This window comes from Juglans regia, chromosome 13 (assembly GCF_001411555.2).
Source record: "Juglans regia cultivar Chandler chromosome 13, Walnut 2.0, whole genome shotgun sequence".
NCBI classification, from domain to species: Eukaryota; Viridiplantae; Streptophyta; class Magnoliopsida; order Fagales; family Juglandaceae; genus Juglans; species Juglans regia.
The window spans coordinates 9,998,894-10,025,297 of NC_049913.1; the positions used below are offsets into that span (position 1 = coordinate 9,998,894).

General features: G+C 36.6%; 3 protein-coding genes across 6 annotated transcripts; 1 reads left to right on the top strand and 2 right to left on the bottom strand.

The window, feature by feature from the left end:
* Positions 1-3,544: 3,544 nt before the first annotated feature.
* On the bottom strand, positions 3,545-5,679 carry LOC109004323 (protein FAR1-RELATED SEQUENCE 4-like). The gene is made up of 6 exons (XM_035684302.1): positions 5,659-5,679; positions 5,500-5,559; positions 5,291-5,407; positions 4,283-5,179; positions 3,797-4,123; positions 3,545-3,718 (listed from the first exon to the last, which is right to left on the bottom strand). The coding sequence occupies exons 2-6, from the start codon at positions 5,527-5,529 to the stop codon at positions 3,545-3,547; spliced, it is 1,545 nt and encodes a 514-aa protein (XP_035540195.1). The 5' UTR covers positions 5,530-5,559; positions 5,659-5,679.
* A 4,301-nt stretch (positions 5,680-9,980) lies between these two features.
* LOC109008150 lies at positions 9,981-21,011 on the bottom strand. The gene is made up of 2 exons (XM_018988147.2): positions 20,669-21,011; positions 9,981-10,946 (listed from the first exon to the last, which is right to left on the bottom strand). Exons 1-2 carry the CDS (start codon positions 20,986-20,988, stop codon positions 10,088-10,090), a joined length of 1,179 nt encoding a protein of 392 aa, XP_018843692.2. The 5' UTR covers positions 20,989-21,011; the 3' UTR covers positions 9,981-10,087.
* A 3,310-nt stretch (positions 21,012-24,321) lies between these two features.
* LOC109008156 (DNA repair protein recA homolog 2, mitochondrial-like) lies at positions 24,322-26,153 on the top strand. Of its 4 annotated transcripts, none has more exons than XR_001998906.2 (7): positions 24,322-24,479; positions 24,564-24,651; positions 24,812-24,958; positions 25,076-25,210; positions 25,390-25,438; positions 25,717-25,831; positions 25,905-26,153. XR_001998906.2 is itself a non-coding variant. In XM_018988155.2 (7 exons), the coding sequence occupies exons 2-7, from the start codon at positions 24,634-24,636 to the stop codon at positions 25,913-25,915; spliced, it is 486 nt and encodes a 161-aa protein (XP_018843700.1). In that variant the 5' UTR covers positions 24,322-24,479; positions 24,564-24,633; the 3' UTR covers positions 25,916-26,142. The 4 variants fall into 4 exon arrangements, 3 of the variants coding, with proteins under 3 accessions (XP_018843700.1, XP_018843701.1, XP_018843702.1); XM_018988155.2 differs by having other exon boundaries at positions 25,384-25,443; positions 25,905-26,142; XM_018988156.2 differs by having other exon boundaries at positions 25,390-25,443; positions 25,905-26,142.
* The last annotated feature ends 251 nt before the right edge of the window (positions 26,154-26,404 follow it).

Here is a 26,404-nt window from a genome sequence, read left to right on the forward strand (position 1 = left end):
TTAGGATGAAGACAATGTGCTTCTTCTTCTTCTTCTTTTTATTTTTGTCGTCAAGCTCAAATTTCTTTCTGCTTGATGTAGCCCATGAAAAGCCTATCATGAATTCAAAGTACCAATATCTAGCATTTGTCTTTGTAGATGTGTTTTGAGTTGTGTTGTTGCACTTGAAGAAATGGAAACCGTACTTTAGTTCTACTCATTATCATGAATATGTTATATTTAATTGCGCTAGTTGATGCGACACAATTTAAATAACTTGTTATGTCACCACTTAAATAGAAAACCACTTAAAATATGCCTCATCAACTTTGTAACTAGAGATGACAAATTCCAAGATTAGGAAGAGCATTTTTAGTACCTTAATTTCCCATAAAGGTGGGGGCAATCCATGATAACAAGGCTCATGATGCATATCTAGTAAAGAGCTCTCCATTTCTATAATCTCTAACAGCCCCTATCTCATATCAACTAATATAATTAGTTGGATTAAATATGAAATGAAAAACATTACGCACAAATATGGTAGTATACATATCTTTGCAAAATCAGAGTGTTTGGGTCACTTTATTATATTAGAGTGTCTTACTAATTGGTTGAGAATCTTTATTTTTTTTTCTTCTTTTTCCTTGACTTAGCTTACCAATTTTAAATACTATGCATGGTTTGACTAATACAAGGGATCCATGGCTTGGTTTTTCAGAATCACACATGGCATCATCTCAATCATCAGATTTAGTTAATGATGATGTCATAGAATCACCAACTTGTTGGTGTGGTTTGAAAACACCAATAAAGACGTCCTACACTAAGAAAAATCCTGGAAGCCAGGAGATTCTTTGCCTGCCCAAAATATAATACGGTAAATAAACTTTATAGTTGTTAGATTTGCATATCGATTTGTTGGTGGCGGGGTGTACATGGATCCATGTTAATTGGGAGTTTTTACTGTGTGCAGGGAGATGCAATGTGTGAATTCTTTGTATGGGTGGATATATTTAAGTTGATAGAGGAGAACATTTTATCAAGAGAGAATAAGGCTCGGAAGACGTTGGATGATGTATTAAAGCGCGAGTATGCCGTTCGCAAAAGGGAAGATAAAGTGAGAGAGATGGCTAAAATGTTGAAAAAGGAAAAGTGAAAGTTATTGTGTTTGTATTGGATTGTCACCTTTGTAATATTGTTAGCTTGGTTCGGATAATTTTTATGTAAAAAGTCCTTTTGTGCAATTTTATCCTGTTTCGCTTTCACTTTATTGTGAAAAATCAGACTTTGCTTCAGAACTTGTTTTGTAAATCATTCCTGAAACTTGTGTAAAAATGGGACGTTGCTTTTATGTTTTGTAATAAACTAGTGTACTGCTTTTATTGCTTAATTGGGAATGTTGGTGGAGATATTGGAACACATACTGGTTTTATGGCTTGAATGCATGAGAATAACTATGACTTGAATGCAGTACTGCCCAGTACTGCTTTTATTGCTTTTGTGATTTTGTACAGGAGGTTGTGAAATCTGCACTAATCTGCCCAGTAATATTCATGTTTTGTTCATAGTTTCCGTGAAGATGAGATATAGATATTATCAATTTGAAATGAGATATAGATGATTACATTCTATTTATTACATCAAAATAATATTATAATTACATCATTTCCTAATTGTTTTAACCATTACAGTTGTGCAGCTACATGGAAGCTCACTTGAACCCATGTTTACTCTCCACGTTTCGATCAAAATCACATGATAGAAATGAATAAAAGCTATCATATTTCCACATCCATTACAGTTTGTTTTTTCACAAACTATTGAATATCTTTTCACTCTCACCAGCTAATAGCATGATCCCAAGTTTACAAAAATATTGCGCATAACAGCCAAAAACGGGAGGCTCAATTAACGGAGGATACAATCTGCACCTAATAATAGCATGAAGCCGAAAATATCAAAAATAGCTCCTGTTACATCCTCAATGCCCAGAAGCAAAATATACAATAAATTGAGCAGATTACACAATCACATTAAATGCCCCGTGCATACAGCACAACTCATGAACCCACCAAAACATTGAACTAACATGAACCCACCAAAACAGCTCATCAAGTACTCAAAACTGCTTCCATTCTGCAGGCCGAGACTTCTGTCAATAATTCTTGGCAAGTGTCCGCTTGTTGGCAAGTGAAAAAAAACAACAAACCAACTCCATCTGCTAGTCAAAGGCAGAATGACAAAATGATTGAAAAAAAACCATAACAGAACCCGAAAATGACAAAATGAAAGAAAGAATATATCAATGATCAAAAGTCTCATTTCCGATCCCCTTTCATATTCAAACTACCTAGATGCTTCTAAACCGACATAGATTGACATAAAGGAAAAATAATAATCAAGAATAATAGTCAAATATACATACCCACAATAATCATATCATTGTTGTGGTTGTGACTCATCAAACCGAAATTGCATCTGTAAAAAATATTAACTCAATTTAATGTGCTATCGACTAATATCATTATAATATCGTTATAGTTTGGATCCACTTACGCTTTCTTGACTTTGAAGTACTGTTTCTCGAGGCTGGGTTTGACTAAACTCAACAGCTGGTATGCTTTCTACATTAGCATCCTGATAAATACTTGTAAAAAAGTTAGCAATAAATCAGTACATAACCATTATAAATATATACTTACTATATTACCTGTAGGTGTCCAACATTGGAGACGTCCAAATCAGAAGGGCCAAATAGCTTCCTGCAAGTATCCGCTACTGGTGTCTCTTCCCCATCTCGCTAATAAAATAGTAACCAATGAGGTTCTTGACAGCATTTGTATGAAAATTAAACTCTAAACAATATAAATTAATAAATATGCACCTGTTTGCGTTTTCCCTTCCCCTGCGCTTTCTTCTTCTTCTCCTTAACTTTTCGCAGGTCTCTCTCCATCCTGGATACTCTCCTCAGAGATGGGGGTCTGCCTTTTCCTTGCACAACAAGTGGACTGAGTACTTTTGTTGAACTACCATATGTCGATGTGTCCTTTGTCACGGCATCAACATTTCCACACTTCCCAATCATCGATGGAGGTTCTTGGTTCGCTTCATACTCTGCAATCATCGCATTTAACTTAGTCGTTGCATCCTCAGTATGCTTTTTCGAACTCGCCGCACAAGTGATCATCTTATAACAGATATTCAACAGAGTTGAATATCTATTAGCATCTTCCCGTTGATCACCTGCGTCATATCTACTGTTGATCAACGTGTATCTTCTTTTGATATCCTTCCTCCATCGATCCAGCACGTACCTATCTGGTATTGTCTTAATCCCGTTACATTTGAAGACGGCGAAGATGTGCTTGCATACTATCCTCCTCATTTCAAATAAATCACAAGAACACTTGGCGACTGCATCGTCATCACTAAAATCCACTGAATGTTTAACCAGCTTAGTGAAATCTTCGAGATGAACTTCATCCTCTACCAGATAGGTCTTCACTGTACCGTCCTCTTTAAGTAAAACTGGGTCCAAGTCAATAATGCCGGTAAGTTGTATTTAAACTTCCCTGAATTTAGCATTTGTGTACAGCTGTTGATATCTCTTTTCAATTGGAGATCTCAAGATGCAGGGAATTGTGATGTTAAATGACTGGAAGTCCGCGCAATTTTCGTTCTCAATCTTCTTTTTCAAGGTATTATCATACTGATCGACAAACTCTTTCAAATTTGTCTTGGCATGAACATAACCATCAAAGAAGGCATTCATGCTCTCGCTCCTCTGTGTTGTACTCATTCCAGCCCAAAATACATTTTTCAAGAAGGCCGGTATCCAATGCTCACGCTCAGTGTATAAACTCTGCAACCAGACATTATCATGCAAGCTGTACGTACTAATCATCTCATCCCAACATTTTTCAAACTCATCGGGCGTTTGTGTGTCATACACACATTTCATCAGTGTAGTTTTCATTCCACATTTGTAAGAACCATAACAACCAAGTTTTTCAGGGACTTTCTTAAGGATATGCCACAGGCAAAATCTATGTCGGCTTTCTGGGAAAACAATTGCAATTGCATTCTTCATGGCTCTGTCTTGGTCAGTGATAATAGCCTTCGGTGCTATACCATCCATACACTGCAACCAAGTTTGGAATAACCAAACGAAGGTCTCAGTATCCTCAGAGAAAATCAATCCAGCTCCCAACAAAATTGACTGCCCATGGTGGTTTACACCAACAAATGGCGCAAAGGGCATCCCATATCGGTTCGTCAAGTAGGTGGTGTCGAAGGTTACAACATCCCCGAAATATTGGTAGGCTGCTCTACTACGGGGGTCTGCCCAAAAAACATTTTTTAACCTCCCTTCATCATCCAAATCCATTAGTGCAAAGAACCCCGGATTTTTGTACTGCATTCGTAGAAAGTAGTCTCGAAACGCTCCAGCACCACCAGCGCCCAATCGTAGATGTCGTGCCTTGTCGATGTAATTACGACAATCCTTTTCCAAAAACGGGAGGTTCTCAAAACCACCCGCGCCAACAACAAGAGACCCAAAACTCTTATTCATTCGGATGCCGGCTAAATCATTTGTATCTAGGACCCTTTTAACAGATTCACTCACTTCTTGATTACATCGAAAGAAGCGAGATTTCTTTGGACTAAAGCCGTGGTTGTGGAGATTGTGAACTGTAGTCAGCCGAAACTTTCCGTCAGAAACTTTTAAGGCATTAATTTTTGCCTTACATTCCGTCTTTCCTGTCGGACGTGGGTTGGCGACATTTATAGTCCTATTCCGGACCTTCCCTCCACGGGCACAGGCAAGAGTGACATATCTCACAGTCTCATCCTCTCCCCTCTCACTCATTTTTGTCATCACCCCAAACCCGCGTTTTTTGCCATATTCCTTATAATAATTAATTAAATCTTCTAATGAATTAAATTCCATCCCCGAAACGGGCTCATCATCACCATCCATTTCCACTTTCTCAGATGTTTCGGCACTACCACACTCGATTTCTTGTGCATCTCGTATATCAAGATGAATTTCTTCAACTCTAGAAGATGTAGCTGCCGATTGAGTTTCCCCAACTGAGGGTCTAGTATCCTCCGTACCCAGAAATCTGCTTGTAACCGAGGTATTGCTGAGAGACAACTGGCTTTCCATGCCATGTTGAAATGGGTAACTAGCATTCTGTTAAAAAGAAAAAAATACAATTAAACTCTTCAAAATAACCAACTGCAATTCAACTATTCAAAAAAAACCAACAAGATTAACATATAAGGGAGAACATGACAGAACCACCTGTATATTGCTTGGATATTGGTTGACAGCAGGAAATGGGAGAAAACCCGATGACCACACAGGCACTGCTCCATAGAAATCGTGCATTGGGATGTTTGGAGAAGTTGATGGTATATCCTGAAATGTTATTAGAACAAATATTGATATGATATCCACACAAAAAATCAACATAAATCAGATCTATTGATATATTAAATTAAATTACATACCGCGGATGAGGGTCGATAGTAACCGTGCATTGGGATGTTTGGAGAACTTGATGGTATGTCCTGAAATGTTATTGGATAAATTATTAATGTGTTTAGCACATAAAATCAACTAATCTTGAATCTAATGTTATTGATATATTGCACCATATAATAACATACCACAGATGGGGGATTTGAGGTAGATGGTCTTATAGTAGATGAATGTTCTTTTCATTTTTCCATGCTGAGAGGTAGACAAATGCATATTGTCAATAGCAATATTGTACAACTCCAATCACAATGGATCTCATTCCAAATAAATGAGATTCCTATTTATTTCATTTATGAGCATGTGGCAATGGAAATATGGTTGCCAAATGGGGGGCCAAATGCACTTACTTGTGACTTCACCTTTTGTATAAGTTCTGTTTTTTTCTTCTCCAACTGCCGATCGTAGCTATTGAGTTTCACTATCTTTTCCTTCAAATCTTGTATTTCTGAATCTTTCTCTTTGCAAGCAACTACTTTATCTCGTACCAAGCACCTTGGAAACGAAGGGATAGAAAAGGCTTAGCTATAATAAGGAGTTTTATTGTTAAAAAAAAAACCAACCATAAACTCTAACTAAGAAATTGAAAACATTTGACTCCAACTAAAGAGTTGCACCTAGAGGAGGATGCTAAATTTAGAGGTCTTGGAAAGCCCTTAAGGATTTTTATTGTTAAAAAAAACCAACCTTAAACTCTAACTAAGAAATGTTTAACTTTTGACTCCAACTAAAGAGTTACTACCTAGAGGAGGATGCTGAAAACAGAGTTAGCTATTTGTTATGAAGCCATTGGCATCTTTTTGTTATTGTAAAGTTGTGAATCTATATGTGATTCTCAAGGAACACTTATGATCTCTGTGACCACAATAGCAGTGATTCGGATGCCAATAATGCATAGTCTTGAGGCCATCTAATTAATATCTGTTATTCCAGTTCAGAGTGATGGTGATAAAAAATAAATACCTAAAGGAGGATGCTAAAAACAGAGGTATAGCTAGCTGGTGGCCGACTGATACCATTATAAAAACATGTCAAATGTAGAGGATGCTAAAAACAGAGTTCTTGGTTCACAGAACTAGAGCTAGTGGTGCATTGCAATCACATGTTTTTATAAGCATTGCAACCACTGTCAGCAACTATATTTGATTTATCACAAATATATTTGTTAGTGTTGAGTTTAACATCTTTTTACTTTCCAAATAATGAAAATACAAGTCAAATAATTTTTGAGGTAAGACCAGAGTGTTCTGCTTTAGTGTTAGTTACTAATATTTCTTTCACGCATTTTATCAAACAGGTAAAATGCAACAGCTCGAGTAAACATGTAAAATGCAATAGCTCGGGTACAAGCTCCACCATCACAACAAGCAAGTATACAAGGGGGTTTGAAATCAGGTTGGATGAGATTTGGACCCGATATTCAGTCCAAATCGCAGCAAAACCGTGGCCAAATCCGAAATGAAATGCGAAGTATAGAAAGCGGAGGAGAGAAGAAATCCACAAAAACAAGGCGAGAAGAAATCCACAAAAACGAAGCTCACCTCCTCACTCAGTGACCAGTGTGCTTTTGGACCCGTAAAGAAGGCGACGACGGTGACCACAAACCAAGATACAATCAGAGGAAACGTTTCGGGGGTTCTCTGAAAGGGTGTTTTCCCTCCATTTCTCCCGAATATTTCACTCGGTTTGAGTTTGAGTTTTTTTTTTTTTTTTAATTATTTAATTGTCAGCCGGTTCCGCGCCGACGGTTGCAAGCAGAAGAACTGGTACAACTTATATGAACTCTAATACATTATTCTACTAATATTTTCCTTATTAATAACGGGAGAATTTGGAATTGCAGAAGAGTCCGGAGCTAAATAGCTTATGACTCCGAGCAAGTTACGGAGAAGTTAACTTTTAGGGCTTCCTGTCTATGGACCCAACTGACACGTTCTTCTTACGTGGCTTATGCGCCTAATGTATTGAATGCAGATCTAGTACCGGATCCGTATAACAAACCAATTTTTTTTACCTCTTATTTAAATGAATAATTCTACGTATAACTATAAAGTATATAAACTCTACGTAATTATTTTGAAAAAGAGTAGAGTTTATAATTAAAAAATTAATTTTTTTTCATATGAATCTCATATTTTATTCACTTTTTTCAAAGCGATTGTGCAGCAGTTGCACAATTCATAATTACAAATATATGTTCTCTTTTTAAATAGAATGCTGAGGTTCGTAAAATTCATAATTATCTAATATTATTTTATCTCTAAAAATCACATTACAGTAGAACAACGTTTGGGACTCTATTGTCACGTTCACTATCACAAAATTTTTTATTTTATTTCATTTTATCTTATCTAATTATTACAATTTTTTCAAATTCTCACACAAAATAAAATAAATAATTTAATTTTTTCAAATTTTAAAACAAAATTAATATTAAAAATATATATTATAACAAAACTTTATTCAAATTTCAACTTTTATCTCTACCCGTATCATCTCATCTGCGAAAATAACCTGTACCATAGTATTGGGATATGATTGTGTACGTGACAATTTAAATGTTTATATAAATATTGTATTGTGTGATTGATTGTACTTGTTAATTTAATTTTTCTCTTATGGTTCTTAACAAACAATCATCCAACAAAGATTCTCACAAGAGTAATGTTAGGTAGGGGTGAGCAGCACTGCCTCGCCCCGCTTCCGCTCCGCCCCCGTTCAACGGGAATGAGCACCCGTCCGTTAGATGCGGGGGGCGGGGGGCGGGTGGCGCCACCCGTATCTAACCCCCCAGGCGAGGGCGGGGGCGAGATAGGGGCAACCCCTGCCCCGCCCCGCCCCATATCACTTATATATATATATATATATATATAAGTGTTTATATAAAAAATAATAATCCAAGCATGAAACAACGTCGTTTCATGCCTAGTTTTTTTTTTAATACCCATAACGAAACGACACCGTTTCGTCAATGGCGAAACGACGTCGTTTCATGTTTTGTTTAGAATCCCCTTGCCCCCGGCGAGATCACCCTCCCACTCACTCACCCAGAATCTCTCTCTCTCTCTCTCTCTCTCTCTCTCTCTCTCTCTCTCTCTCTCTCTCTCTCTCTCTCTCTGTGTGTGTATGCATATTGCCTCTTTTTTTAGCCCTATCAAAATCTAATTGATGTTTGTGATATGATTCTAGTAAGGGTATCTCAGCCTCGACTCTGCCCTACAAGAGAACTCTGCCGAGTTGGCTTAATATCTCTTTTTAAGATGTACCCATAAAAAACCTAAACTCTCTTATTTATAAGATGTGCGTAAAAGCATGCAAATTTTTTTTTTTCATGTCTGAGGAATCGATGGGTTGTGGTTTAATTGCGGGTTTTAGGTTGAGGAGAACATTTGCAGGTTTGTGAAGAAGGGTCAGACGCCGTCCCAGATTGGTGTGATTCTGCGTGACTCTCATGGTATCGCTCAGGTCAAGTGCATTACTAGAAGCAAGATCTTGCATATTCTTAAGGCTCATGGAGTACAAATCCCCACCGCTTGCTCCTTTTCATCAACGACTTTATTTTTTTATTTTGGATACAATGCACATATATAACTATTCAATCTATTATTCTCCTATCTTCGACTCCTCTATTTTCAGTTTTCAATTTTTGTTTTTGTCAAGGCATCTTCTAGACAGACAAATGCACGATGGCTTTGGGCCTTTGGCAATGTTGAGGGTGCACGGTATCACAAATGTGCCGACTGAGCCATATATATATATATATATATATATCTCTCTCTCTCTCTCCATGGCTCCAACCCTCTGAGTCCAACTTCGGCAACTCCAATCGGAGTCAAACTCTGACTCCCAGAGTGGGAGTCCAAAATTAACTCCGACTCCAGTGATCGGAGGTGGGCTTTCCGAATTATTTTCACAATTCACCCAACTTTAAAAATTGCGCCACCATAATATAATAAATAAAGTTCCATTACAATATCTTAGCCACCTACACAAGCGTCGTCTCACTTCTATAGCAGTGCAGTGCTTGACCATTGACCATTTTTGTCGATAAAAGCCACTCAACCATTGAGTAAGAAGCATATTTTTCTATTATGTAATGTTTTCCATTCTTGGATTGCCAATGCTTGCTTGAGATATAAATGAATTTCGATTCTTGCAGGCAACGAGGATGCTTTTTTGTCCTTTAGAGATGTCCTGAGGCTTGCTCAGACCCATTTTTGCGAGTTGATGTATGAAAATTTATTGATCTTCTTCTTTTTAAAAAAACAAATGCTGCATAACCTATCAAACTAACACAATTTGTTGCTCATATTAGCCTGATTTTCCCATCTCTTCTTGTTTTGAAATATCTCAATGCATATCTAAAGCAAAGAGATGAACGAAACAGAGGTGTTGAAAGCAAATAAAAGTGATCAAAATCTAGCTCAGTTCAACTGCTTCAAGTTTTCCACACACACAAAATGAATACGAACTTCAATCAGTAAAGTATACACAAATATAAACAAACCAGGTATCAAACAGCAGAGTTTTACAGTGTTTAAAAACAAACTAATGTGACTTTCATTCCCATTTGGTCCGAGTCTGATTAATGTGCTTGAAATCATAGGTCAATACCAGGCTTCCATCCATTCTTTTCACAACAAACCTCTCAACCAGAACATAAAAACCAAGCTTGATCCATTCCCCAGCTGACCCTCCAAATTCCTCTACTCTCTTCAGTGCCACTTGCCTCTCATTTCCCCCAACCCATCCAACCCTTATCTGCTCCCACTTCATTCTCTCAACCACTAACATGCTCAAACCAACACTGACTTCTGCTTCTCCATTGCCAAAGCTCTTGAACCACATCACCCCATCAACCACATTCAGATCCACAACTTCCATCCCAGCAATCAAGACCTCTTCTCTCTGAACAACAGCATCCACAACCACAGCATTGCTTTGGCTCTCACTCTTTTCACATGAAAATACTTGTTCCCATTTTTGCTCCAGGGTTATCTCGTAGTACATCGATCTGGTCATTTGATCTTTCGGTGTTCCTTCCCATATAAACATGAAAGGAGAATACCACCTTCCTACAGCCACGTTTTGAGAACTCTTATACGATAGCGGGAAGCTGAAATCCGGGAGGCGAGCACGGAGGGTAGTGTCTAGGCCCGGTGCTTCACCTAAACTGAAATTTCGGGGAGTTGAGGTACGCACTTGCCACCCTCTTCTTGCGAGGAACCGTGGAAGGAATCCATCTGGAGCTATGGGTTTGGCAACAAAACCAGACCTTCCACATGAAGTTTCGTTGGGATGAATCTCGAATTGCTGGTGCATCTCGTTGGGATCCAAAGGTTTTGGCGGTACATCCTTAATATAGTTGAAGCAGCAACAGGTTCCCTTGTCATCTTCCTTAGAATTTGCATATGCTTCCCTACAAGACCATTTTGAACGGTACATGAGTGGAATTATTCATAAGCAATTCAGGATCAACTTACATGATAAACTTAACCTTGAGTTTGATCCGTTAATTAGATTAATCGAAGTACTTGAATTAAAATTACATGATATACCTTTGTTCTAGCTAGATATATAGCTAGCTAGTGAATTAATTTAAATCTTTTAAGTTTGTAGGGGATAAATTGTGATAAAAGGATGGAATTAGTCCAACCCATGAAAAAATAAAAAGCCACCATGCAAAGAGGGAAGAGAGGAAAAGACAAAAACCTGCTAAGGTGGAGAAATAAAACTTCTTGTGATTTAGAACCGTTTAAATTGAGAGATGAGTTGAAATGTTTGATTTATAAATAATAAAATAAAATATTATTTTTTAATATTATTATTATTTTAAAATTTGAAAAAGTTAAATTATTTGTTATATTTTATGTAAGAATTTAAAAAAATTATAACTATAAGATGAAATGAATTGAAGTGACTTACGAATCCAAACAAAACTTAAAATTGAAGAGAGGATAAAGCTGATACGAGAATAAAGGGCAATGACTAAAAAAAGAGAATGATGGAGAGAGAGAGAGGAATTTTGAGGAGTCAGGACTAATGAGTCTTGCCCTTTATTCTTCCTTTTTCGTCTCCTCCAAGAAGAAGATGGGTTGAGATGGGTTGAGATGAGTTGAGATGAGTTTTAAATAGTAGTGAGATGAGTTGAGATGAGTTGAGATGATTTATGAATAGTAGTGAGATGAGTTGAGATAATTTATAAGTTGTTATAATTTATTTATGAATTGATATGGTTTTAACTTTATATTAAATGTTTTTTATAAATTATTGATAAAGAAGTATTAAATAAATTATTAATTACCCAGATACTTTTTTTTTTTTTTAATGAAATGAATAATAAAAATTTTTGGATTACAATAGTCTTTTCTAATGAAAATACAACAAAATTTCCATAATAAATTTAATCATTTATTCAAAAATCCCAATTGTAATTAGCCGCAAAAAACACGTTAAATAATATTAATATATTATAAAATAATTTGTTCAAATAGCTGTGCTTAAATTCATTTCCCATATTCACCGTAGTAATGAGAAATTTTCCCAACCTCTAATTTTCAATTATAGTCAATGATAATCAATTAGGAAAATAACATCATTAAATTATAAAATCAATCCTTGTAAATTTGTGTACGATAAAATTTACATACCGACAAATTATTTATGAAACTAAATTTACGTATATAGCTTATAATATTAGCAACCATATTTCTAAATAAATTTGCTACAAACTTCCCTATCTATATAAATTAGTAATATATTGCCAGACCACATTAAAATTTGCAATACATTTGAATCTCTAACTACACCCTTATATAGTCTCAATAATGTCAATATTTATCAATATAAGTCAATGACCACTCCTAGCTTCCCACATACGTTTGGCAATGTCATCCCTAATTGCAGCCATAGCTCGGGCTGATTCGACGGTCATGTCAGGATGATTTCCTGAAACTGCGGCGTCGCTATATGCACGACCGCTTGGACTGAGCTCCATATCTCTCCACTCCTCGAACAACCTGTCATTCGGGCTCGTCATTCTAATAAAATTGTGTAACGTACAACATGCAATGATCAGATCCCCTTGCCTCCCAACTTTATAACCAGGCATGAGTCTTAAAATTCTAAATCGTGATTTCAAGACCCCAAATGTACGTTCTATTACGTTACGAATACATGAATGACGATGATTAAAATAATCTTTATACCCCCTAAATCCCCGCTGACCCTGACGGTCACTTCTATGATATCTCTCTCTAGGGTAAGGGGGCATAAATCCTCGAGTACATGGATACGTTGAATCGACTAGATAATAATGACCTGTCAACCATTAACATTATGAGATAATCAGGCCCCAAGCAACGAATCCCGAGCTTTTTAAAAACAACAGATATAAAGACCCAATATAATCAGACAAAAATAATTGTGGCCTTCGAACTGATTTACCATCGAGAGGCATTGGAAATGCGTTGCGGCCCTGAGACAATGCATCGATGAATACATGTGCATCATGCGAGCTCCCCTCCCAACCAGTGTACAGGAATGTGAATTTCATGTCCAAGTCACATACACACAATACGTTTTGGGCAACTTTGCCATGCCGGTTGTGATATGCCTCACGCACCTCTGCAGGTACAACAGCGTCGATCATGGTCCCATCAATTGCACCAATGCATCCCTGCGAACGAGTAAGCGGACATGATACATACGAATACATACGGTTTAAGTAATTTACAAAACAATGATCCAATATGTACAGAATTATATTTTATTATCTACCATAAACAACTTACCTCAAACCAAGGATAATTTCTCGGATTGGCTGCGATTGTTGGGTGCACCCCGGATGTGTGAGTTGGGTAAATAAGATGTGTCCCTAGCCTACATAGGGCCTTCATAACGTTCCTCACATGGGCATTAACAGTTTCTGTTGAATGTTGAAAGCGCTGCCCCACAATCCGTTGTTCGTCTCCAGCTGCCACTACCGATGTGAACATGCCTATTTGTTCCTCGACGGTCAACCCTTTTCTAGTATCCTTCAAAAATCTATTTGAACGTAACAAGCTGCATAATGCGCGGAAGGCATCAACCTCAAGTCGGAATAACTCGCGACAATTTCTTCGATTCCCATTCAAAACTTCCAAAATATATTGATGTCCCCGTAATCCAATATTGTGTTGTGGCTGTCTAAGCTGTTGTTGTGCTTCTCTACCAGCCCTCGCAAGAAATGCGAGTGTCTCAAGATCCTCAGTTGCAAGGTCATCTTCACTACTATCAGGCAAACACACATTAGGGAACGTATCATCTGAATCTCGATTCACGTTCATCGAGTACCTTCCGGTTGACCAAAAATCCCAGTGTGCACAGTGGGTTAATTCGTACTATTTTAAGAAAACAACCATTGTAAATAATCTGTCACAAGTTAACAAAATAATAAGGAGGTACTACGATCTTAATATAATATATTAAACATAATCCAATATAATCATACAGAACCCGAACAACCAGCCTAAAACAGGTCCTCCATAATCCGTCCTCATTTCAATCAGATTACAACAAATGAAACAAACAACCCACATTGGAAAAGTAGCTGTTTATAAACTCATCAAAGGAATACAAATAGTCTCATGAAAAATAAAGGGTGACAATGCCATCGAAAATATAGCCTAAGAATTAAAAATGACCCTACTTTAACAATTACGGGCCCAATCGTCCCTCCTTGCAGCATCCAAGGAGAAGAAAAACAGTCGCATCTCTGGGTTCAGTAATCTCTCGATTGTGCGAACAAGTTGGGATGGGTCCAACGGAGGGGAAAGCTCGCTGAGCAACGTCGCACAATGACTAATCGGATCATACCCCGCATTGGTCCCATCACTAGGCTCTGTCTCTTTGCTGCGCTTCGATGATGCCACAGCTTCTGCATCCTCATATCGTTTACGCCTCGCTCTCTGCGTCAGTTTAACCTCCTCGACGGCCTCAGAAAGCTGCACCTCAAAATCGCTCTTCTTTCTTGGCTTCGGCCTGCGTGATGACCCAGTCACGGCATCCTCTGCAGGTGACCCGATCCCCATCAAGTCAATAAAGTCATCATTGCCAATGGGCAAGTCCTGTCGATGGCCTAGTGCGGGAGGGCGTCGAGCTCGCATCTCCTCATCCAGGCGCCGCTCGTCGTCGCTATCTGCGGGTAGCTGTGTTGATGCGTGTTGCATAGTCCCGTATGCAACGGACGCGCCAAATATGGTGCACAGCTCCTCGTACTTTGGGCAGCCAAAAGTACGAAACCTCCCCCATTTCGATTTAACCTAACAATTATAGAAGAAACATACGCAGTTAATAATCAAACCTCGAGTGCTCAAACAACAAATTTGAAGGGTGCAATAAAGATGGTTAACTTTAATTAAAATTTTACCCTAATGGCATTCTCCCAGCACTCGTCACTCGCGACAACTGTCTTTGTGTCGGGATCCCAGCCCATACCAGTTTGGCTCAACAAATCGGTAAACAAGCGCTGCATCCCCTTCAACCTCGTCAATTTTCCACGGACCTGGTTCCCGTCAAACATTTTCTTCCCAACAGCAGTGAGTCACTGTGCATAAACTCCATGCTCTCTAAACGTTATCTTTCCGCCCTTTAATCTACCTTGAAGCGCGTCCTAGTAGAGCATGTCGATGAATATCTCCTCCATGGCATCGCCCCAAAGCACATTATCCCGGCTCGTATCTTCGGGGTCCTCCATTTCAAATAGCTAAAATGGTAATATAAGGAAAAAAGAAAAAAGGTTTTGCATGTCAACTACGCTACGTTATATGCGTTAATATGAGTAACGAGCCGGAATTACAAATGACCCATACCTGTTGATACGGCCGATGTCTAGCAGATGAGCGTAAGGAGTATTGCTATGGGAACATGGATGACGTAAGTTTATTAATCCCCATGAAACTTTGTTATATATAAATACACAACAGTTGTAGGAGAAAAACTGAAACTCAAATCACTACACTACCACATTCAACCACATGCATACCAAAACCCAAACCCCCAAAAACAGAACAATAATCCCATTTACAACTCTAAAATAAAATGAAGCTCCAAGCAAACTAATGTTTCAACTATAAAATACATGCAAATGCAAAAAACTCCCCACATTACCTCAAACTACTCCATGAAAGTAAAATACATCCAAATGCAAAAATCAAAACCACATGAATACACGGCATACGCAGATTTTCTTATATAATGTTTATCAGTTCTATGAACTTCAAACGCGGGGCGACAATATATGAAATTCTATGATCAAGGGGCAGGCAACATGGTTGGAATTTGAGTGTGATCTGCTTTTGTATCAACTATTCCTTGTGGTTAATAATATCTCATAGCATCTTGTGTTTGACAGAAGTAAATTGCAGGGATATATATATTCAACGAATTATAATTTACAGTAGTGACTAACCTTTTTCCTATTCTGACATGTGACTGCCGCCCATGGATTTAAGTTGTATAATAATGATAGACACACAGTTTTTTGTATGTCACAGTCGATACAGAACAATGAGTATATTTGAAAGTTTTTTCACTGATTATATGCAATGTTGTTAATTGGATTGGAGTCTAATTATATGCAAGCAGGAACTATTCGTATAAAACGATAAAAGGCTAGCTGAATTTAGCCAAAAGGATACACAAAATATTTTCTTATAAATTGACATGGTTTAACGTCATACTATGTTTAAGCCCATCAACTTGAAAAGTACTTTTTTAAAATTATCTTTGCGGGCCAAGTTTTTGTATATAAATAAAGATATATATATATATATATTCTTTTAATTATCAAGGATAATTCATTAAGTAAAAGGAAGACTTGGAATCTATTGAAGCAACTAAGACCACATGATGAACTCTTCATAAGTACTCATCTCTTGATATATAATTTTCTTCCTATTTAATTAGTAAGACACCTTAATAATCCGGCAACAAATTAAAGCTTAGGAATGAAATTAAAGATAAGAGAGTGAAATTATTAGAATTAGTACCCACCACCTTTCACTCACTATAAATGTGTATGTGGCAATAAATTCTGGAATGGATAATAGAGCTTTTCAAACCTTTTTGTTATCCATAAGCCATAAGGGGATCATTCATGTATTATATACTCGATCATGCCGTACATCGAATTATAAAGTGCTATAGTGTGTTAAAATTTTCATATATATATGTTAGAAACTGATTATTTTGTATATTTCCTGGTTTTTCCTTCCAACAACAATACTAGAAGAGAGGAAACACAGAATTTATTACATATCATAAAATAAAATGAGGCCCCAAGCAAACTAATGTTTCAACTATAAAATACATGCAAATGCAAAAATCTCCCCACATTACCTCAAACTACTCCATGAAAGTAAAATACATCCAAATGCAAAAATCAAAACCACATGAATACACGGCATACGCAGATTTGAGAAAGAAAAATTAAAACCCCATTCCCACATTCAACCACATGCATAGCAAAACCAAAACCCCCAAAAACAGAACAATAAACCCATTTACAACTAACCTATGAAATGAGGCCCCAAGCAAACTAATGTTTCAACCATAAAATACATGCAAATGCAAAAATCTCCCCACATTACAGCCAACAATAATCCCCAACTAAAATCCATGCAAATGCAAAAATCTGTCCAATATTTATGCATCGAGTAGCAGATTTGACAAAGAAAAAATAAAACCTCATTCCCACTGTCAACCACATGCATACCAAAACCAAAACCCCAAAAACAGATCAATAATCACTTCTACAACTAACCTATGAAATGAGGCCCCAAACAAACTAATGTTTCAACTATAAAATACATGCAATTGCAAAAATGTCCCCAAATATGGTGCACGGCTGTAGCAGATTTTTGAAAGAAAAACTAACACCCCATTCCCACATTCAACCACATGCATAGCAAAACCAAAACCCCCAAAAACAGAACAATAAACCCATTTACAACTAACCTATGAAATGAGGCCCCAAGCAAACTAATGTTTCAACCATAAAATACATGCAAATGCAAAAATCTCCCCACATTACAGCCAACAATAATCCCCAACTAAAATCCATGCAAATGCAAAAATCTGTCCAATATTTATGCATCGAGTAGCAGATTTGACAAAGAAAAAATAAAATCCCATTCCCACTGTCAACCACATGCATACCAAAACCAAAACCCCAAAAACAGATCAATAATCACTTCTACAACTAACCTATGAAATGAGGCCCCAAACAAACTAATGTTTCAACTATAAAATACATGCAATTGCAAAAATGTCCCCAAATATGGTGCACGGCTGTAGCAGATTTTTGAAAGAAAAACTAACACCCCATTCCCACATTCAACCACATGCATACCAAAACCAAAACTCCCAACAAATCAATTATAATCACTGTCACAACTAACCTATGAAATGAGGCCCCAAGGAAACTACTCCATTCAACTAAAATACATGGAAATGCAAAAATCTCCCCACATTATGCACGGCAGTAGCAGATTTGAGAAAGAAAAATTAACACCCCATTCCCACATTCAACCACATGCATAGCAAAACCAAAACCCCAAAACCAGAACAAGAATCAATTTTACAACTAACAAGCTGAAATGAGGACCCAAGCAAACTATGCCATTCAAGTATGCAAATGCAGAAATCAATCATATTATGCACGGCAGTAGCAGGAAGAAGAAAGAAAAATTAAAACACCCTATTCCCACATTCAACCACATGCATACCAAAACCAAAACCCCAAAAAACAAAACAATAATCACTTTTACAACTAACCTATGAAATGAGGCCCCAAGCAAACTCCATTCAACTAAAATACATGCAAATGGAAAAATCTCCCCACATTATGCACGAATCTCCCCACATAATGCGCGGAAGGCAAATTTGTAAACAATTCACAAAAGCATAAGTTGAGGAAGCCCTACTTAAAGATAATTTTAAGTCGTATGAATGAGGCCCCAACCAAACTACCACATTCAACCCATGCAAACCCAAAAATAAAAGCACAACCATGGCAACCATAAACATATGCAGCCATGATTATGCATTGATATCCACATTCAAGTATGCATCGACCAATCATGCAAATTAACAAAATAACATCTAAAGAAATGAAATGGGTAAACAACATAAAAATTTTCTAAACACCTTACCATACAGCACTGAAAATTATAATAACATTTTAATTTAACTGTCGTGGTCATGAGCACATCAATGATAATATGGATATACATTTATCTCGGTCAATAACCACAACAATAATAAATTTAAGGAGAAATTCATCTCCACACTAGAGTAATGCCAACTGAAATTGATGCATTGCATTTCTAACAGCTTAAAATGATTTGAGATGAGATTCACATACTTGGAAGGATCGTGTTCTTGGAGCCGTGATGGTGAAAGAAATACCCCGTAGGTGGTTATGGTGGAATCGACTTCTTGAGGTGGGGTGTTTGCAGATTTTGTGCGTTGTGGGTTTCATTTGTGAAGGGGATTTATGAATTTCTCATGTAAAGGGCTCTGACAATATTCCCTAAATCTACACTGTACAATGCGAATCTAAAATCAAAACCCTAGAACTGATTTAACACAGCCTTTGGGTCAGGGGGCAGGGGAATCTCTGTCATGGAAGGGGGACGTGATTGTGTACGGTTACCTTGTAATAGATGAAACCCAAATCGATTGGTGGGGATGGTATCTCTCACGCGACTGAGCTCCCTGGGTTGCCTCAGGCCGTCGGTCTTAAGATGCTTCCACCTCGGGTTGCCTTCGAACTGGTGCTTTTGGGAGATCGCAAATGAGATGCCCCCTCGCCCATGCCGTGAAGTGGTCTGAAATGGTGAGGTATGGCGTCGATGATGGCAGGAGATGGGTCTGCCCAGAGTGAGGAGCTTTGCGTGGACATGAATGGTGCGTGAAGAGGTGGGTGAGGGCCTTCGAGCTCTGCGTGGAGTTGATGGGTTCGTGAAGGGCATGGGTGAAGGGGTGGGTGAGAGGGCCTTAGGAGCCTTCATTACACCCGTGTAATGGAAACAGTAAAAAGCAAAAAGCAACGGTCAAAACCCCATATTTGTCTTATATGAGAGAATCTTGTGAGGTGTGGTTTGACAGACCACTTCTCCCGTACGAACTCAGTTTGAAATTTTCTGAAGTAACCTTCGAATCCAAACAAGGGCTTAACCTTGAGTTTGATCCGTTAATTAGATTAATCGAAGTACTTGAATTAAAATTACATGATATACCTTTGTTCTAGCTAGATATATAGCTAGCTAGTGAATTAATTTAAATCTTTTAAGTTTGTAGGGGATAAATTGTGATAAAAGGATGGAATTAGTCCAACCCATGAAAAAATAAAAAGCCACCATGCAAAGAGGGAAGAGAGGAAAAGACAAAAACCTGCTAAGGTGGAGAAATAAAACTTCTTGTGATTTAGAACCGTTTAAATTGAGAGATGAGTTGAAATGCTTGATTTATAAATAATAAAATAAAATATTATTTTTTAATATTATTATTATTTTAAAATTTGAAAAAGTTAAATTATTTATTATATTTTATGTAAGAATTTAAAAAAATTATAACTATAAGATGAAATGAATTGAAGTGACTTACGAATCCAAACAAAACTTAAAGTTGAAGAGAGGATAAAGCTGATACGAGAATAAAGGGCAATGACTAAAAAAAGAGAATGATGGAGAGAGAGAGAGGAATTTTGAGGAGTCAGGACTAATGAGTCTTGCCCTTTATTCTTCCTTCTTCGTCTCCTCCAAGAAGGTTGTACCAATGAGCTAGCAGCCATTTATTTTATTTTGCAAGCCATGAATGTTCAACCACAAACACCACCCAGCAATACCATCTAACTAACTCGAATACCATAATCCCATCAATAATTAAATAACTAGAAACTAACACAAATTTATGGAAAAGGTTTAAAAATATCCAGGGCCCAAACTACAAAATGAAAATCAGATAAGATAAAAGCATCCATGAAAACTGAGAAGGAACTTTTGGCATATCACATATGGGAGAAAAACTATATATTCTATCTGATTATATATCTTGGCAATTGAAAATTAATTACAATATGCATGCAAACATATATACCCTTTATGCCTCCCGCGTGTCTTTATGGCATAGTACCGATTGGAAGACAGTGGCTGATTAAGAACCGGAATCAAGGCAGTGTAAAAGTTCTCAACACTACGGTTCTCGCTGCTTCCCGTTGAATATTGGAGCGTGAGTTTCTTGTTTTGAGGGAAAGGCAGGTCGGTGATCATATGACTCTTGCACAATCCGAAACAACAAGTAGGCTCGGCTTCTTCATCTTGGATGACCAGAACACCGGAGTTTGGCCCTTCAGGAGGTGGCAGGAAGAGGGAAGAAGGATCCTTTTGGTAGTCAGAAAGAAATCTCGTCACATACATGATGATGTCGTCTTCTCAGGATATCTTTGCCTCTGCAACTCTCTTCTTTCTTTGTACGCGAGGTTTATGGTTTATAAAGAGTTTTCGCGTAGAAAAATATAAACACACAGCATTTTATATAATAATATTTTAAAAATAATGATATTTTTATAAAATATCTTATAAAATTATTCTTATTTTATAAAATTATTCTTATTTTATAATATGTATTGTGAAAAGTATTATATAAAATATTATGTATTTATCATTACTGTATTGTCTTCTCAGTTTTCGTGTATGTTTAAGTAAAGAACAAGAAATCCATGCCGCGTGCGTACCATTCTATGGGCAATGTGGCATTTGATTATTATTATTAATATTAATAGAGTAGAGCTAGGTTTTGACCCCTTATTTCTGCTGGCATAAATTTACATATTTCTAAACATTAAAAATTTAAACATCTTTAAATATTTCTAAAAGAGCGGCGCTCCTCCCACAGTTGGGAGCTCTAGCTAGCTCCCCCGTTAATGGTTTTTTAAGATATATATTTTTTTAATATTATATATATATATATATATATATTTTTAATACATTTAAATATATTTTAAAAAATATTTATAGTATTATTAAAAAATATTTATTTAATCATGAAGTAAAAAATAATAATAAAAATAAAATATAAAATGCACAACGGTAAAAACTAGAGGTAAAAACAAGTGAGAAGAGTAGTATTTTCTTTTTTAAAAATTAAAAATTTAAAATCGTAAATATGTAAACGTCGTACAATCAATTTAAAAAATATGAATAAATATGATATTTATATGAAAAAAATTAAATTTTTAATAATAAATTAATTTTTTTTTTTAAAACGACTGTACGACGTATACCAACTCTAATACATTATTCTACTAACATTTTCCTTATTAATAACGGGAGAATTTGGAATTGCAGAAGAGTCTAGAGCTGAACAGCTTATGACTCCGAGCAAGTTACGGAGAAGTTAACTTTTAGGGCTTCCTGTCTATGGACCCAACTGACTCGTTCTTCTTACGTGGCTTATGCGCCTAATGTATTGAATGCAGATCTAGTACCGGATCCGTATAACAAACCAATTTTTTTTATCTCTTTTTTAAATGAATAATTCCACGTATAACTATAAAGTATATAAACTCTACATAATCATTTTGAAAAAGAGTGGGGTTTATAATTAAAAAAATTAATTTTTTTTCATATGAATCTCATATTTTATTCACTTTTTTCAAAACGATTGTGCGGCAGTTACACAATTCACAATTACAAATATCTGTTCTCTTTTTAAATAGAATGCAGACGTTCGTAAAATTCATAATTATCTAATATTATTTTATCTCTAAAAATCACATTACAGTAGGACAATGTTTGGGACTTTATTGTTAAGGGTGTGCATCCGGACCGGATTTTTTTCCGGTCCGGTCCGGAACCCGGAAATCCGGGTGTATCTAGGCGGTTATCCGCCCGGATTACACCCGGGCGGGTGAAAAGAATCCGGATCCGGTTATGGATCCAGTTCTGTGACCCGGTTATCCGTAACTGGGTCATCTAAAAAAAAAAACCGCCCACGCTGCTCGCAAAATCCCTAGCTTTCTCGATTATTCGAATCCCTTCTGAGTTCTGCCTTTCCCCTTTCCGAATCACTTCTGCGGTTCTGTCTATTCTCTTCGACGCAGGCACATCTCTTCCTTTCCGAATCCATTCTCTTCTCCTTCTCTCTTTGACGCATACGTCTCTTTGACGCATATCGAAGTCCTTTGCAGTTTGCGCATATCGAAGTCTAAGCTCGTAAGGTATTTTTCTCAAGCGTTTCTCTACTCTGTTAGTTTCTGTACGGTATGGTCATCTCTTTTTCACTACTTCGTTAGTTTCTGTAAATGATGTGTTTCGGGATTTTTTATTATGAGTGTTGGGTTTTTTTTGTAAACCCTGTTGGTTTCTGTAAATGAGAGAAAGAGTCATCTCGGCCCACGATGGAATTTCTGTAAATGATGTGTTTTGGAATTTTTGTGTTTTAGGGTTTTATTGTATTTTTGGGTGTTTTGGAATTTTTGTGTTTTAGGTTTTTAAGTAAATTGGACACTCAACAATAGCAATTTCAGTCTATTGCTCTATTGGTGGTTCACGATTTGTCACTGTATTTTTGTCTAAATTTCATGTATTTTTGTCTATTGCACATGATTTTTATTTTTTAAAGTGAACATAACAGCACATATAATGAGACTCAATTATGTTCTAGGCCACATACAAATGCCACATGAGAGATTAACTGTTGTGTATGTGTATGTGTATATGAGAGATTAAGTGACTCTACAAAGGCCAGATCCAAATCATTTATAAAAATAAACTCTAGTTTTTTCCCTGGATGAAAAGGAAAAGAGGAATCAAAATAAACTCTAGTTTTAAAAATTTTGAAAAAAATATCAAACCAAACATGATAAATCTCAAGAGAGTTCAAATGACAAGCAGAGCTTTGATCAACAATTCTGAATTGATGGACTTTACCTTCCAATAAAATATCAATTGTCAATTCATATAGGATAGGTTAAAAGTCTGAAACCTTCCAATAATTTGTCAGTGGCCAAGAGAATGGTGGAAAGAAAAAACAAAGGTCCTCTTCCCACTCTAGAAGAGCAATCACAGGAAGCCTTAATAAAAATTAAAATAATGGACTTTACCTTTTGCCCACTTAATAATACTTGTATTGGATGATGGGTCCATCTAGATTTCCCTTTATTACCATATAAAGTGACCATCCCACTAGTTCCTTTATCCACTGCAAATGCCCTGAGATATTTTATATCTCAAATCTTATTATATGTATACAATCGCTTATAGTATAGGTTCCTTCCCAATCATTCTCATTTTAATCAATTAAGAACTTATTCTTCTTCTTTGTCCATATAATATTTTATAAGAATGTCAAAAGTTTTTGTTTGTGATAACACCTAGTTTGAGATTGTATCAATCATTTAGCATGCTCCCCCATTTTAGATCATCAAGGGAACATTCAACATACCGAATATTATGTTTGGTCAATATTATGTTTTCTTTTAAGTTGTTAAGAGTTTTAGGCTAATCGATTTACCTACTATATGTTAACACTTGTTGGGATAATAAACTGATTATCAAAAACTGATATCCCATAATCTACTTTTCCATATAGACTTGCAACCACAGCTGTGAATTTGTGACTAAAGTAATTATGTGCTACACAACAAAAGATCAATTTATACTATTTTGGCTGGACCACTTAAAGATAACTATAATGAAAAAAAAGGGAATAAAAAAAAAGGGCATCCCTATTTCCACCGTCGCATCCGAGTCCGCATTCAGCACCGGTGGACGTGTAATAGATCCATACCGAAGCTCATTAGCTCCAGAGACTGTCCAAGCACTAATTTGCACGCAAAATTGGTTGACTTGTGAACCACTTAGTTCTTGGGGGGTTGAGGAGCATGTAGAACGCGTTGACATCGAAGGTAAATACTTTTATTTGTTAAATTTGATTTTTCATTATTAATTTATCCATATTAACTTAACATCTACATTTTTTTCTGTTTAAGGTAACCCTCTTCCTTCAAGTTCAGCAACTTAAGCAACTCCAACTTCAACTTAATATGCATCATCCAGCTAATGTCACGTGTAAACATGGTGGGGTAGCTTAATTATTATTACTTTTTTGTTGTTTTAGGAAAACAAGTTAACAGCTCCTGGTGGCATTATCTTCTGTTAGTCTGTTAGTGGAGCCTATACTATTACAACTTTCTATTTCATCCTGTTTATTTACTGTTCTGCATGTTTGGCCTTTCAGGTAGCTGCCCTTATCCCCCAATGTGAGCTTGATCAAACGATAGGCGGCACCTCCAAAGATGAACAATCGAGAATAATGACTCAAGCACTTAGAAAAATTCATTACTCATTAAGCCAATCTCGAACTCTTATTGTTTTTCTTAATCAGGTGGTTGTCGGTATGCTGTCATTTTTAACATTTCTGTTTATATGTTATAACATGTATCTTTTCAGTTAAGGCAAGGAGTGATGCCACTTTCCTTTCGTTATTATCTTTTATGTTCAGATTCGGTTAAGTCCGAAATCAGTGCAAGGTTTTGGACGAGTAGATGAGGTCACATGTGGTGGAAATGCATTGAAATTCTATGCATCTGTACGACTGAAGATGATAAGAAAAGCATTGCTCAAGACGGAGGATAAGGTCAATCTCATCTTTTATGTTCTTTTTACTTTTCTGAGATTTTATGTCAAGAAGCATTTGTACCTTCCATTTCTTATCTTAACATCATTTACTTTGGTTGTGTCGTCCACTTGCATGTGTGTGGTGGTTGTCAGTATTAACATCAGTTGTTAAGATTTTTGTCTTTGTTGAAGAAACAGTGGCAATGGACAAAAATAGGAAAAAAGAGTGGCTGCAATATTGCTTACAGTTGGGTATTTGCTCTTTTCAACAAGCTATTTTTTCATAATTATTTACCTTTTTTATATTTTAGGTTTTGGTAAACTAAAATGGCTATCTTTGATTAAACAGTTTGCATATATTTCATTGTCTATCGTCAAATTCCATTCCTACTGCTTTCTTTTACGTGGTCAATGTCCTCTGTCAATCAAATATGCTCTGCAAATCTAACAACTTATTTCAGGTTATTTGAATTTAAAATAATAATAATAATAATAAGGTATCCTAATAGCTCTTTTTATAACCAGCTCTTCTATGTGGCTGCTCTTAGAGCTGTGAAATCGTATGAACTTCCTGTTGGATTGTCTTTGTGCTTTGGTAGCAAGCTCCTCTGCCGCAAGTATTCCAGCTGGTGGTTGAGAGGTATATTCATTGGCCAATGTCTCTTTTTGCTCTTATCATCAATTTGTTTGTTCATTTTTCCCTCCTTGTCCAGGTTTATGTTGACAACTTGGAGGAGGGAGAGGCGATTGATGTGGGAGATCGTGAAGACACCTTCTCATAGGAGTTGAGATTTGCGATGTAATTCTGGGTTACAATGCAAGCTAAATTGTGGCATATTTGCATGGTAGAATTGATAACTAAGCTAAATTTTTGGGCCGAGTAGCAGAAAAACTTAGTATTGATAACTAAGGTCTGTAATATGTATTTAAGGTCGTATCAGAATTTGTTAAAAAAAAAAAAAATCCGGATTTAACCCGGTTATCCGCCCGGATTAAATCCGGATTAATCCGGGCGGATAACCGCCCGGTTTTTAAAATCCGGATCCGGATCCGGTTGTGGCCGGATATCCAGATCCGGATGCACACCCCTATTTATTGTCACGTTCACTATCACAAAATTTTTTATTTTATTTCATTTTATCTCATCTAATTATTACAATTTTTTTAAATTCTTACACAAAATAAAATAAATAATTTAATTTTTTCAAATCTT